Source organism: Sorex araneus, chromosome 2 (assembly GCF_027595985.1).
Source record: "Sorex araneus isolate mSorAra2 chromosome 2, mSorAra2.pri, whole genome shotgun sequence".
Lineage (NCBI taxonomy): Eukaryota > Metazoa > Chordata > Mammalia > Eulipotyphla > Soricidae > Sorex > Sorex araneus.
Window position 1 is genome coordinate 358,264,291 of NC_073303.1, and position 12,746 is coordinate 358,277,036.

Sequence of the window (12,746 nt, forward strand, 5' to 3'; positions counted from 1 at the left end):
GCAAGACAAATGCCTTACCCGCTGTGCTGTCGCTCCAGCCTGTACTATTGTAATCGTGCTTTTCGGATAGAAAATGATTTCCTTCTACATGATTAAGCCTTCATAGAGAAAGAACTGTTGCCGGACGGAACAGTCCACATCTGTAGGGAGAGAAGGAGCTCAGTGAGGTTAAGCCGTGTCCATCGGAATTTCTGGAAAGGAAGTTCCTCTTTTCAAGTTTTCCCTACTGTCCGGTGCTTTCAGTTTATCTCAGAGCATTAAACAGTAACGGTTTCTCTCAGATAAACTGTTCTGCTTATCTAGTAACATAGTGTTCATAATTACATAAGAGTCAAGCCATCTCCCCCGCCAAATACACCCATTCATTTCTCATCACTGAGTAGTCTCGACGCACTGTTTCACAGTGAAATTGTTTTTGCCCAAATCGGAAAAGCTCAGAGAAGTCAGAGCAAGCAGCAAACTCACAAAAATGAAAGCCAGAGGCCCAAGGGGTTTTCAAGTTCTGGTTTAATAATGTGTCTACTGGCACAAACCTTCTATTCATTTATAATCTTTACAACTGTAGTGATAGAGGACACAATGGAATCCTCTTTGGAAATAAGGGACATTGTTACAAAGAGAATCGCCCTGTCTACACGGGAGAATGTTTTAGCTGCAGCAGCTTTGGCAGTTCGCCACACAGAGAGGATGATCAGGTATACGCTTGCATAGAGTGTGGCTGTCACCATTAGCTTTGTGTTAGCCTCCTTTCCTGCTTTATACCCTCTCAGTGGCTCTCCCTATGGGTCCTCTATACTTGCATCACGGAGGAGTGCCCAATAACGAAGGGAAAGAAGTTGGATGCGCACCGGATGGCCTCGCTGCAAGGCTAGGGGAGATTAATGTGACACTTAAATCAACCACAGCCTTACTTTATCATTTAATCCCAAAGCCACAGCAAAATCGGGTAACCCAGATCACTAAGAGGTTCAACGTCATGCATATAAGCGTAAAACGAGGTCTTCAGCCACCAACTGTAGAAATCAGCCCATCATTTGATTTTAGAGAAGCTGCAGCTTGGTTAACACCTTCAGGACTGGATTCATTTATTGTAAGAGGACTACTGGAGCTTGAAAACCATTCTTCCACTGGACCAACTGCAAAGGTGTTCACTGGACAAATCAAGTTAGTCGCTACCTATGCTGAAATGACACCGTACATGACGATGAAGGCGTTCATCAACGAAGAGCTTTCTCATGGAGTCATGCTTCCGGGAGTTGCTACAGAGGTTAAAGCCTTTCTTGAAGTAGAGAATAATTTGAAGGCAGAACACGGAGAGGAAAACTATCCTTATTTTAAGGCCCTTAAACTTAAGAGGGTAACTAAGGCCTTGCACCTGTTCTTGAACCTATGCAAAGTTGTGAATACGAGGAAGCAAAAAGTAGATGGCGCCTTTCATGATTACAGGTCCACTAGAGAGTCCATCCCAACCTTAACCGGCTAAGAGGTGGAGGATGCAGTCTCCAGGCTTCCACTCAAGAAGCGCAGATTATTACCTCTGACATGGGCCGTAACGATGGTTTAGAGTGCTCCCCGTAAGGGGACGGCCATCACTGGAAGCCCTAATGATTCTGGAAACACTAGTTCATCACTAACTAGACTGATGGAAGCACTAGCTGGCAAGCAATAGCATTAAAGAAAAAAGAATTCTGTAGAGATAGAAATGAAAGCTAATTTAATGAAAAAAAAAAAAAAACCTTGGAATGAGGTCATTAAATATAATTTAGTACATCTTAAATATAAATACTACGTATTAGGTGCATAGTTACTCTACCGCAAATTCTGGTCTCAGAGGAAAAAGATCAGAGACAATTACAAAAAAGGTGCTTCAGATAATCAGGTCCATTTTTAAAACAATGATGCACGCTGGAGAAACTCCTTTAATATTTCTTTTTATCACAGATTTCTGTTGATCCCTTTGCTGGTAATTCGTTTATAGCTGCACCCTAAAATGAAAACAAATTTTAGGAAATTCTAATAATACTAATTATGAAATAAGTCTTTAAAAAAAATTTTTTTTAAATATTTTTCCTCTGAAATAAGTCTTTTTTTTTAAATTTTTTTAAAAAAATATGGAACGCTTCACGAATTTGCGTGTCATCCTTGCGCAGGGGCCATGCTAATCTTCTCTGTATCGTTCCAATTTTAGTATATGTGCTGCCGAAGCGAGCACGGAAATAAGTCTTTAAAAGCAAATGAACAACACACTTCAAAATGACAAAAATTTACTTCTAGTACGGGAGGAAAAGCACTTGCCTTGTAAGTGGCTCACCTCAGCACTCAGGGAGCCATATGTGCTGGGAATCAAATCTGGGTCAGCCGCATGCAAGGCAAACGCCCTACCCACTGTACAATCTCTCCCAGCCCCCAGCTATTTTAAAAACAAAAACCCAAACCCCTATTTTTCAAAGGGAGAGCTTTAAAGTACCATTACTGGGAATCTCTGGTACTAAGAACCTGTTTTTCCAAAAGCCAAAGATGCTGCCTCGACTCCACCCGCACCCCCCCCACCCCCCAACTCTTGCTTGCGGCCCTGGATGCTTTTACCTTATAGTCCCCTTTGCCTTTGTCATTGATTTGCGGTACTTCTTTCCGAGTCCATATCCGACTAATCACAGGGGACACCAGAGGGTAGATGTACGGCTCCAGGAACTTTTTGTAGACCCAGAGCAGCACTGGAATGACGATGCAGGGAATGCACACCATTGTGTCAGGCTCCTTCACTGCTGCTCTGCAGGAGGGCAAAGAACATGAGTCAGTTCACCAGGGATGCGTGACCCAAAGAACCGACCTCCACACCAAGGGCACTGAAGGCAAGACTTCAAGCTGGAAATGCTGCCCCTTCCAGGAAGACACAGATGGGAGTTTGCTACAAGTGGTGGAGGCGGGAAGGGCAGTTAGGAGAGAGAAGCCAAGAGTGATGGCTGGAAACCACCACTCTGGTAAAGAACTGCATGCTGAAAGTAGGCAAAGGGATACATGATAGCCTCTCAGCACCTCTACTGCAAACCATCACACCCAGAAGGAGGGAGGGGGAGGAAAAGAGGGAGAGAGGGAGGGGGGGATGTACCCTTTGGGTACATGAATTCATTTTATCATCGTAGCACTCCGTGACGCTCCAGTGATGGAGAGGGCTTGCCTAGCATACCTAAGGGTCTTGGGTTCGAGTCCTGGCAAACAAGAATGCCCTCAGTGAGGCAGGGGACCTTTGCCATTTTCCTGTACAGATAAAGCAAAGGAGGCACAAAACATGAAAGAACTGTGGAACGATGACTTTTACCCATGTTGTGCTGTGGAATGAACTCTCAGGGACCCAGGGAACCCAGGCATCACAGGATGTGGCCCCAACACAGAAAAAACGAGGCAAGGAACTGCTATCTTTCTGCCTTCAAGGAACTGTAGCATTGGGCCACAGAAATTCAGAATCTGATTTTGTTTAGGGGCTGCTCAGACCCATGCGCGGGGCCCACCTCAGCAGCCTGGGGATGAAAGGACAGGCCCCAGACCTTTGCACCGGACTCTCTCCAGCCCGAGAGTCTCAGCTAGAAGTGTCTGGTTTGGGTCTGGAGGCATCACAGCGTATCAAGCCCGCTGGCTGGAAACTGACAGCATTCAGGACCCACTGTCACCATTTCTAGATGGTGTTCCCGGGCACGCTACGTGCCCAGCCTGCACCATGACCCCTTCACATAGTAAGATGAAGACGATACAGAGCTTTCATTCTCAGTACCGCACTAAAGAAGGATACACTGAGGAGGCGATAAACAGCAAGACAAAGATTGAGTGTTTGCACATATTACTTAAGAGCTGTAAGAAAATGGGATAAACCAAAATTTTAAAAAAAAAGAACACCCATAAACCCAAAAGTTAAGATCTGTCCCAAGTTCACAAGAAGAGTAACTAGTAAACAGAGCTGGCTAAGATCAGGATTTCCAGTTCTGGTTTTTGAGCTCAACGCGCCGCCGTTTTCTCCTTACAAAACCAGAGGACTCCCTAATGCTCCTTCTCTAACAAATCTTCAAGACGAAGTAGGTCCTTCAAAACAACAGGCAATGCTAAGAGAACTTCGTTAGGCTCGACAATTGAGTGTTAAGTCCGTACGATTTTAAACGAACCACTAGTTTACTTTAACTACTGAAAGTTGCACTGGTAGTTACAGGCTAACTGTAACTACGGGCTAATCATTCGTCATAATTATGATTTTTATTCCCACAACGACAGCAAAATGAAGCTGCAGTTTTCTCTTTGTTCACATTGATTCTCGGATAGCTCTTTTACTCTAAGTGGAGCCTTGAGCTCAGCAAGGCCCCCGTGGACTTAGAAATACATATATATACACACACATATATGTAATATATAAACAGATACACAGACATATACCGTATTTTCTCTCCGCAAACCAATTTTCGAGCCTTATGACAAAAGGAGGAAAATGGACCGAAAGCAACGGCGAGGAGCCTCTCCAGGGAGCAGCGGGAGGGCGGGGGCCCGGCGCGCGTCGCTTTACCGGGCAGGAGAGCGGCCGGGTGGAGGGCAGCGCGGGCAGGTGCGACGGGCCCGGCGACGCCTCGGCGGAGGATAAAGGGCCGGAAGGGCGCGGCGGGACGCGTCAGGGGCCAGCGCCTGCAGAGCAGCCCACCCTGCCCACCCTACCCGACCCGCTCACCCGCGACCACCGAGCCCCAGCGGAAACGGCGCACTTCCGGAGGGCGGGGCTTGCGTCAGCCGAGCCAATGGGCCGACAAAGGCGCGCTGCGTCAGCCGGAAGACACGCGGGACGCCAAGGCGACATCCGGGCGGGGCGGGACTTCCGGGGCCGCAGCCCTGGCCTGGCCAGCGGGACCTCAGTGCTCTCGGGAGAAGCACGGCTCCTGGCCACCACCCGCGCAGATGACCCCTAGACCCGTTGCCGTGACACTTGCGACTGCCCGTAGGTTGGGGAAACCCTCCTTCAGCCCACGCCGAGCATCTTGGGGGCTGGTAAAACCAGGCCCGGCCCTTAAGCACTCAAACCTTCACCCAAACACCACTCCAATTAGCAAGGTCTCCAGGGGGCTGCCTTGTCACCAAGCACCACAACCAAAAGGTGCAATTCTCTCTAGGACATAAACAAACGGAGACGTAAGCCCCCAAGACTTCCAAAGGTGCGCATTGCTTTTTGGGTCAACTACTTAAGTCTTTTTAAAGATTTGGGCCATACCCAGTGATGCTCAGGGGGTCACTCCCGACTCCACACCCAGGGCTTTCTCCTGGCAGTGTGTGAAGGACATGTGGGATGCAAAATACTTTTAATCCAACTGTTAATAGGTAAGCTGCATCAATTGTTTCCATCCCAAGTATAAGGAAACTCACTTGATTCATTTTGTAGTATTATTAGTAAAAATACAACCACACTCAAATCGGTTTACTTAAGATTTTTATTTTATGCTGAGCTTATTCCCGGGCCATAAGTTTTTGCTTCTTCAGTTTCTTCTGTGATATCTGGGAAAAGAAAAAGTAAAGTCAAGTCTTTTGGAGAAACCCCCTCCCTAAGGACTAAATTTCAGCACAAAAACTGGAAAATAAATTACTGTGGTGTTGAAACTTGTATACACCATGAAGCACTATCAAGAGAACACTGTGCTTGGATGTGCAGTGAAGAGTATCACATTCAAAACAGAAAAAAAATTCAAGTATAGGGAGGGGTCTAGAATCACTGTTCAGATGGAGCATAAATATCTGCAAACATTTCCTGAAAATGAGGTAGGTTTTAGAGATGGGAAGAAGCCTATTGATATGAATATGCGGCCTCTTAAATGGCTATAGATTTAAGTAGGGCCACCAGAAGAAATCAGTTTTCATCTACTTAATTATTAGCGAAGAGACAATTAGATCCACAAAAGTTAAAATGGTCAGAGGTTGCTCAGAACAGTTTTCCTTTCACGGTTATTCCAAAGGTGTCCTAAGTTAGTCATCACAGCAACCAACAATGCTTTCTAAGATCACAAGCAAATGAAACCCAGTGACAAATACCTTTTTCTTCTGTGCAACTTCCTCTTCAGGTTTAGGAACAATCTGTTCTTTTTCAGTAAGAATCATCTCAATGTGGCAAGGAGAGCTCATGTAGGGGTTAATTCGCCCATGAGCCCTGTAAGTCCTGCGGCGCATCTTGGGTGCTTTGTTCACCTGGATATGCTCAATGACCAGAGAATCTACATCTAAACCCTGAGAGGGGGAGCAGAGAAGAAAGAAAACAACCTTAAAACCACGTATTACAGAATCAGACAGCAATCATCTTTGGAAGTCAAACCTTTAGACTTCAAATAATATTCACTCTAAACACGAAAACACAGACCCCAAGGATCAGTGCTAAAAGCAATGGTTCTTAAATGGCAGCTCCAAGGATAATGGTGAGTTAAAGAGTTTCAAAGTCGGACGGGGAGCAATAGCACAGCGGTTCATGTATCTGTCTTGCATGCAGCAGACCCAAGTTTGATTCTCTGCGTCCCGTGTGGTCCCCCGAACACTGCCAGGAATAATTCCTGAGTGCAGAGCCAGGCAGACAGAGAGGTCAAACTGACCTAAGCCTATTCCTATTCCAACGCTATGTCCAGATTCTCAAATAAGAAAACCAAAGATAACAGTTAAAAACAAAAACCCCAAACCCCCCAAAATCCTTTATATTTATGATTTATCAGTTTTATCACTTTGAAATAAAATCCAGCAATCTTGGTTTTGTAGAGAACAAGCCATTTTCACATCATGCTAAGGCAATCATTCTGGTAACCTATCTTACATGTGACCTTGGCCCAGGAAAACTGGGCTTGGGAATTACCAGGTTTGACCCCAAGAAAACCATTTGGGGGCAGATGACTGCACAACAGGCGAGATGCTTTTCACCTGGTCAAATGGAGTTCAATGCCCAGCACATTATGGCCCCCCCAAGCCCAAAGAGGATTGATCTCTGAGTGCAGAGCCAGAAGCCTCTGCCAGATGGGCCCCCCTTCCCCAAACAATCATCCACAAACCATTGTGGATGGTTTACAAAGGGATTACTGCACAAGAAAGTGTACAAGTCCCTGGTAAATAAAGGAACACGAGAATAGCTACATCTTTGAAGACAATGGTTTGATTTGTTGGCAACTGTAAGCCTCTTTCAGAGAAGCAACCACGCAGAAAGAAACCACCCCCAACCTGCTGACCCCCGCCCATTGTAGCTATGCATGGCCATCACCCACTTTGGGAAACAAAAATCTAAAGTCCAAACCAGAAATTAACCAGACCACTAACCTAGTTACATGTATAGAACAATGTTGATGTGCCAGTACCTTGAGTTCAGCATTACTCTCTGCATTCTTAAGCATGTGCAGTAAGAATTCAGCACTCTTTTTGGGCCAACGACCCTGCGTCCAGCCCCACTGCTTGGCCTGAAAGAAAACAGAGAAATCATCAGTCACTTTCCCCAACCTTAGAACCAAATTGAAGCCATTTCACCCGACATCCAAGGTTGCTCAGAACATTTTTTTTTTCACGGTCAATCCAAAGGTGTCCTAAGATGGTCATCACAGCAACCAGCGAGAGGTGGGTTGGCGGTAAAGATGAGCCATTCCCGCCCCCTCCACCAGCCGCTTTTATTAATCGGTCTTTCCCAGCCGCAACCGAGAATCCTCACCTGGGCACACCTCCCAACGCCACCGTTGTAACGCCGGAAGGGCACACACTGCTTCTGCAGAGTGACATCCTTCAAATACTTAGTGGCCTTTCTGATGTGCATGCCCTTGATGGCCTGAGCCGTTTCCCGAGTGTTCTGGAAAGTAAGAGATTATCTCCTTCAATAATTACAAACCTGAAAATAAAAGAGCCAACCCCCCAGATTTCCAAATAACCAACATGTGGCAGCAGTCTAAAACTGCCACGCCTGTTCTTCGAGGTGTGCGGGGGAGAGCGGGCCAGAACCGGGCCGAACTGCAGTTTCCACTTAAGCCTCAGACTTAAACGACATCGGGCTTATACGAAGTTCATGCATCACCCCCCCCCACCCGCCGCGACACCCCCACCAGGCGCAGGGTCCCCGGGCGGCTGCTCAGACTCGATGTGTTTTCACGGGCAATCCAAAGGTGTCCTAAGCGTGCATCACCGCAGCGCCCTTTCCGAGACGGGCCGGGGGACAACCGGAGGGGCTTACCTTGAAGTGCACGCGAAGGTTCGAGCCCCGGGACTTGCATGCTGCGGCGAGAGAGCAAAGGCACGTGGGGAAGGGAAGGGGAACGGGCCCCGAAGCCTGCGCCCGCCGGCCTAGCCCCCCCTAACCTCCCTCCAGGGCGCGGCCCCTTACATTTCGTCGGGTTCTCGGGGTCCAGCGAGTAGCGCACCATCTCGGGACCTCCTGCAAGAGACGCGCGCGGCCGTCAGCGGCGCGGCCCGCGGGGCCCCGAGCGCGCATCGCGGCGGCCGCCCCTTCCCGCTCGGGGCCCCGCCGGGCCGCGCGCCGCCCGCACGGCGGACAGGGCCGCCCGGACGCGGCCCGCTGCGCGGAAGCAGACGCCATCCGCGGCCTCCTCACAGCAGACCCCGGCACAGCGCGCGGGGGGCCGGGATGGCGGCGATACCCGGCGGATTGGACACGGCCGGGCAGACCCCGACAACACTCACCGACGGCCACTCACGGAAGAGGAAGAGCGGAGGCTCCTGGGAGAATTCTTGAGACCTGGGACTCTCGCGAGGCTGGCGGGAGAAGCCGCGAGATTTGAGAAGGGGGCGGAGGAATCCTGGTAAGGGATTGTCGGGCGTTTCGCAGAAGAGCTGGAGGACGGGGTTTCCGGTTAGGGAGTGTCTCGAAATTCTCTTTGGGGGTGGCGGGGAATATTGGTGGTGGAGTACGGGCACCGGTGGAGGGATGGGTACGCGAACATTGTATGACTGAATCACAATTACGAAGTTTGTAAGTCTGTAAAAAAAAAAAAGTGTTGCTTTACTGACTATAGGAGAATTGATGTTTTCTTTTAGAAAATAACAAAAATGAATCGTTAAACAAGGTCTGCCATTTAGAAATAAACTGTGCTTACCTGCTTACCTGCTATTTCAGAATTTTCCATGCAAATAAAAGTATGTACTCACAAGCATGCTTGTACATATACATTTCTTTGAAAAAAATATTTTAAAACATTTGGAAAAAATATATATTTCTCTTTGATGTCCAAAGACGACACTTTTGAGTTCTGATTATGCATCAAATAGGCTTGTCAGGGCTGGAGGGAGCGTCCAGGAGTCAAGGGGCTAACCTCGTCTCCCACTGATTCCTGCTGGAACCCCTGGCACAAAGGGTCCCGTCACTGCCAGGGATCACTCCTGAGTGCAAAGCCAGGAAGAACTGCCAGGGTACCACCGGGGGGGCCACCAAACCAGAAATAAATCCATAGGTCTGATAGGCCAAGACGATGGCTCAAAGCGCTGAAGCGTATCTTTTTAATTTATTTTTTTCTTTTTTAAAAATAATGTTTGTATTCAGTCAAAGAACCATGATTTACAAAGTTACTAATAGTAGTTGAAGTTTAGGCATCCGTTATTTCGACACAAATCCCACCACGGTGTCAGCTTCCTTCCTCCAGCATTCCCACAATCCACCCCCCACCCTCCCGTTCCTGCCACCTTCCACCTTGCCCGGCTGCATTACAGAGTTTTAGGGGTGGCAGCTTGGGTCTGCTGCTGAGTCTGTGCTTCGGGTATATTGCTACACCATCTCCCGCATCACCCATGCAGCAAGACCTCTGGCTCCTGTCCTATTGCTTCCTTTTCTTTCCTCCCCCATTAATTTTTTTTTTCTTCTCTATCCTTCTCTTCCCTAAGCTTTGGGTTTTTAATTTTTTCTTTATTTTCTTTAGTTGTTGTTGTTGTTGTTGTTGTTGTTGTTGGTGGTGGTGGTGGTGGTGGTGGTGGTGGTGGGGTGTGTGTGTGTGTGTGTGTGTGTGTGTGTGTGCACACACACACACGCACACTTGGGGCAAACCCAGCAGTGTTCAGTGCTTATTCCCAGGTCTCAGGGACCCTCTTGGTTGGCTGCTTATGCTTTACCTCTTAGAGCCCTACTGATCTCCAGCACCCCTGGGGGACCTGGGAGTTGCCAGGTGTGTTCACGAAAACAAACAACAAGCAAACAAAAATCCTACAAAAACTAAATTTTAGAGTGGCCAGAGACCTAGTGCCAAGATGAAGGCACTTGAGCTTAGCGTGCAGCTGTGACCTCAGCACCAAGTCCTGGCACTGCTTTATGTCCCCATCACTGCCCGTCACGGCCCCTAAATAAACCGAACATTAAATTGAGATAAATAAAGGCAAGTGTGTGGTTCTAGGACAGAACTAGTCATATCTATTACTAGTGATCAAAGGGGCATTTATTTGCTCCTTAGGTCTGATAAAAGTAATAGTGCTATTTTACCGCAAGCAAATGCAGATTCGGTGTGGATTCTTTCTCTTTAGAAATGAAACCAAAAAGTTTACAGTGAGTTACCAGCAAGAGAAATGAAGATGTCAGTATCATTTAAAATCACATGAAAATAATAAGATGCAGATCAGTAAAAGACCCCTGCACGGAAAACATAAGACATTGTTGGAAGAAATCAAAGAAAAAAGAAAGGGGTGTTTTATGTTCATGGATTGGAAGAATTAACATTATTTAAACGGTCATTTTAAGGTTGTTTTTTTTTTTAAGCCAATGAACATGCAGAGGGTGGCATGGAATTGTGCTCATCAGGTCATTTGCAGACTGGATTGTCACCCAGTTAATTGAGCTGTCATCTATATAAGGGATGTGCTGCTTCAGTGCTGGGGTCTGGGGGCAGAACCCAATTGAATCCTGGTCACCCCATTCTCCCATCGCTGTTTCTGCCAGCAGCACCGGTGTGCTCCCCACATCCCAATAGGGGGGAGTCTGGTTCCCCAGTACCACTTCTGGATTTGGTGGGAAAATTCCCTTACTGAGTTGCAGGAGTAATTTATGTATTCTGAATACATAAAGTCCTTTATTAACTTTGCAGATATTTTCCCCCTGGTTCTAACTTATTTTTAAATTTTTTAAAAAACAATGTTTAATGACTTAAAAAAAAACTTAGGGCTATATACTTTACTGTTTCTTTTTTTAACTTTTTATTATTTATTTAGGGTTATGTGTGACCCCCAAATCCTAAAGATAAAGAAATAACACTGGTTTTTGTTGTTGTTAGTTTGTTTTGGAGGCACACCCAGCTGTGCTTAGGGCTTACTCCTGGCTCTGTGCTCAGGGCTCATTCCTGGCTTAGTTGGGTGGCTGTTTAGGGTGCCAGGACCAAACCCTGGCTGGCCTTGTACAAATAAGCACCCTACCTTTTGTACTGTACCTCTAGCCACTAATGTTTATGATTTTGATGTACAAATCTCCAGCCACCACCAAAATGCTCAAGACCGTTCACTCTTGGAGTTATTCCCTTGGCCCCAAGGTAGACCCACTTTATTTATTTATTTATTTATTTTGGTTTTGGGGGTCACACCTGGCGTTGCACAGGGGTTATTCCTGGCTCTGCACTCAGGAATCACTCCTGGCGGTGCTCAGGGGATCATATGCGATGCTGGGATTTGAACCCGGGTCGGCCACATGCAAGGCAAATGCCCTACCCACTGTGCTATCACTCCAGCCCCTTGTTTTGTTTTTTGAATGGTATCCAACAGTGCTCAGGGGCTGCTCCTGGCTCTGCACTCAGGAATCACTACTCCTAGCCGTGCTCAGAAGACCATAGAGGATGTGCAGGGGGCTGCAAGGCAAGCGCCCTATCTGTTGTACCATCTCTCCAGACTCAGACACATCTTATAAACAAACAAAAACTATATTGGAAACAACCCAGCCCCAAGTATCTGTGCAGACCTAAAGGAAGGTGGGGAGCTGTTGTGTTCTAGGGGTGCCGCAGTGCTGGCAGGAGAGACCGTGCTACCTTTAGGGTTCTGGCCTGTCTGGTACTGGTACTGGGTGGAGAGAGCTTGGTGAAACATGGGGAGGGAGGCAGGAGAGGGACATTTATTCTCAGGTGGTGTGGCTGGATATTGCCCGTTTACTGGATGGTGGCAGCTCGTGATTGGGGAAGGCTGGACCCCCGAAAACTGAGCCAGAGGCAGGGATAAAGGAGGGCTCTGAGGTTCAGAGCTGCAGAAGGACTGAGAAGCAGGTGTCTTGGCACCCCCACCCCCAGCCTCATGAAGCCAGCACCCCGCCCTCGCCTGAGGAAGCTCACACAGGTGATCTCTGCAGCCCTGCCCTGTGGGCTGAGGTCGCTGGTGGGGCTGGAGCGATAGCACAGCGGGTAGGACGTTTGCCTTGCACACAGCCGACCCGGGTTCGATTCCCAGCATCCCATTTGGTCCCCTGAGCACTGCCAGGAGTAATTATTGAGTGCAGAGCCAGGAGTAACCCCTGTGCATTGCCGGGTGTGACCCAAAAAGAAAAAAAAGAGAAACGCTTGGTTATGTTCCTTTCGTGTCTGTGGTCTGGGAGCCTCATCCAGAGATGCTCAGGGGTAAGTCCCAGCTCTGTGCTTTAGAGACAGTCCCCGTGGTTCTGGGGGAAGCAGTGAGGTGCAGGGAAGAATGTGGTTCTTCCTCTGGGCTGCCCTCCCTATAAACTCTGAAGAAACAAGATTTTTCTGTCTTCTGTAGAGCTGTGACATTTCATTTTTGCTCACACGCCTCTAGAGGGCGCTGAGAGG

General features: G+C 47.8%; 2 protein-coding genes and 4 non-coding genes across 10 annotated transcripts; all 6 read right to left on the bottom strand.

The window, feature by feature from the left end:
- Window positions 1–489: 489 nt before the first annotated feature.
- C2H18orf32 (chromosome 2 C18orf32 homolog) lies at window positions 490–4,768 on the bottom strand. Of its 5 annotated transcripts, none has more exons than XM_055128242.1 (3): window positions 4,706–4,768; window positions 2,587–2,770; window positions 490–1,985 (listed from the first exon to the last, which is right to left on the bottom strand). In XM_055128242.1, exons 2-3 carry the CDS (start codon window positions 2,743–2,745, stop codon window positions 1,920–1,922), a joined length of 225 nt encoding a protein of 74 aa, XP_054984217.1. In that variant the 5' UTR covers window positions 2,746–2,770; window positions 4,706–4,768; the 3' UTR covers window positions 490–1,919. The 5 variants fall into 5 exon arrangements, with proteins under 5 accessions (XP_054984217.1, XP_004616214.1, XP_054984216.1 ...); XM_004616157.2 differs by having other exon boundaries at window positions 2,587–2,765; window positions 4,420–4,738; XM_055128241.1 differs by having other exon boundaries at window positions 4,547–4,737.
- Window positions 2,106–2,212, bottom strand: LOC129402759 (U6 spliceosomal RNA). The gene has a single exon (XR_008628804.1). It is a non-coding gene; the product is annotated as a U6 spliceosomal RNA (small nuclear RNA).
- A 670-nt stretch (window positions 4,769–5,438) lies between the features above and the next one.
- RPL17 (ribosomal protein L17) lies at window positions 5,439–8,511 on the bottom strand. Its single transcript, XM_004616127.2, has 6 exons — window positions 8,354–8,511; window positions 8,204–8,244; window positions 7,691–7,825; window positions 7,347–7,445; window positions 6,052–6,243; window positions 5,439–5,520 (listed from the first exon to the last, which is right to left on the bottom strand). The coding sequence occupies exons 1-6, from the start codon at window positions 8,391–8,393 to the stop codon at window positions 5,473–5,475; spliced, it is 555 nt and encodes a 184-aa protein (XP_004616184.1). The 5' UTR covers window positions 8,394–8,511; the 3' UTR covers window positions 5,439–5,472.
- LOC129402967 (small nucleolar RNA SNORD58) lies at window positions 5,937–6,001 on the bottom strand. The gene has a single exon (XR_008628976.1). It is a non-coding gene; the product is annotated as a small nucleolar RNA SNORD58 (small nucleolar RNA).
- LOC129402966 (small nucleolar RNA SNORD58) lies at window positions 7,525–7,589 on the bottom strand. The gene has a single exon (XR_008628975.1). It is a non-coding gene; the product is annotated as a small nucleolar RNA SNORD58 (small nucleolar RNA).
- LOC129402968 (small nucleolar RNA SNORD58) lies at window positions 8,097–8,160 on the bottom strand. Its single transcript, XR_008628977.1, has one exon. It is a non-coding gene; the product is annotated as a small nucleolar RNA SNORD58 (small nucleolar RNA).
- Window positions 8,512–12,746: the final 4,235 nt, after the last annotated feature.

Bases quoted from the DNA above. Each gene is read 5' to 3' on its own strand.
- C2H18orf32 (XM_055128242.1), bottom strand. From the start codon at position 2,745: ATGGTGTGCATTCCCTGCATCGTCATTCCAGTGCTGCTCTGGGTCTAC. The intron at 1,986-2,586 runs GTAAAAGCATCC...TTTTCATTTTAG, and splicing joins AAGGCAAAGGGGACTATAAG to GGTGCAGCTATAAACGAATT.
- RPL17 (XM_004616127.2), bottom strand. From the start codon at position 8,393: ATGGTGCGCTACTCGCTGGACCCCGAGAACCCGACGAAAT. The intron at 8,245-8,353 runs GTAAGGGGCCGC...CTCTCGCCGCAG, and splicing joins CCCCGAGAACCCGACGAAAT to CATGCAAGTCCCGGGGCTCG. The intron at 7,826-8,203 runs GTAAGCCCCTCC...CTTACTTTCCAG, and splicing joins ACCTTCGCGTGCACTTCAAG to AACACTCGGGAAACGGCTCA.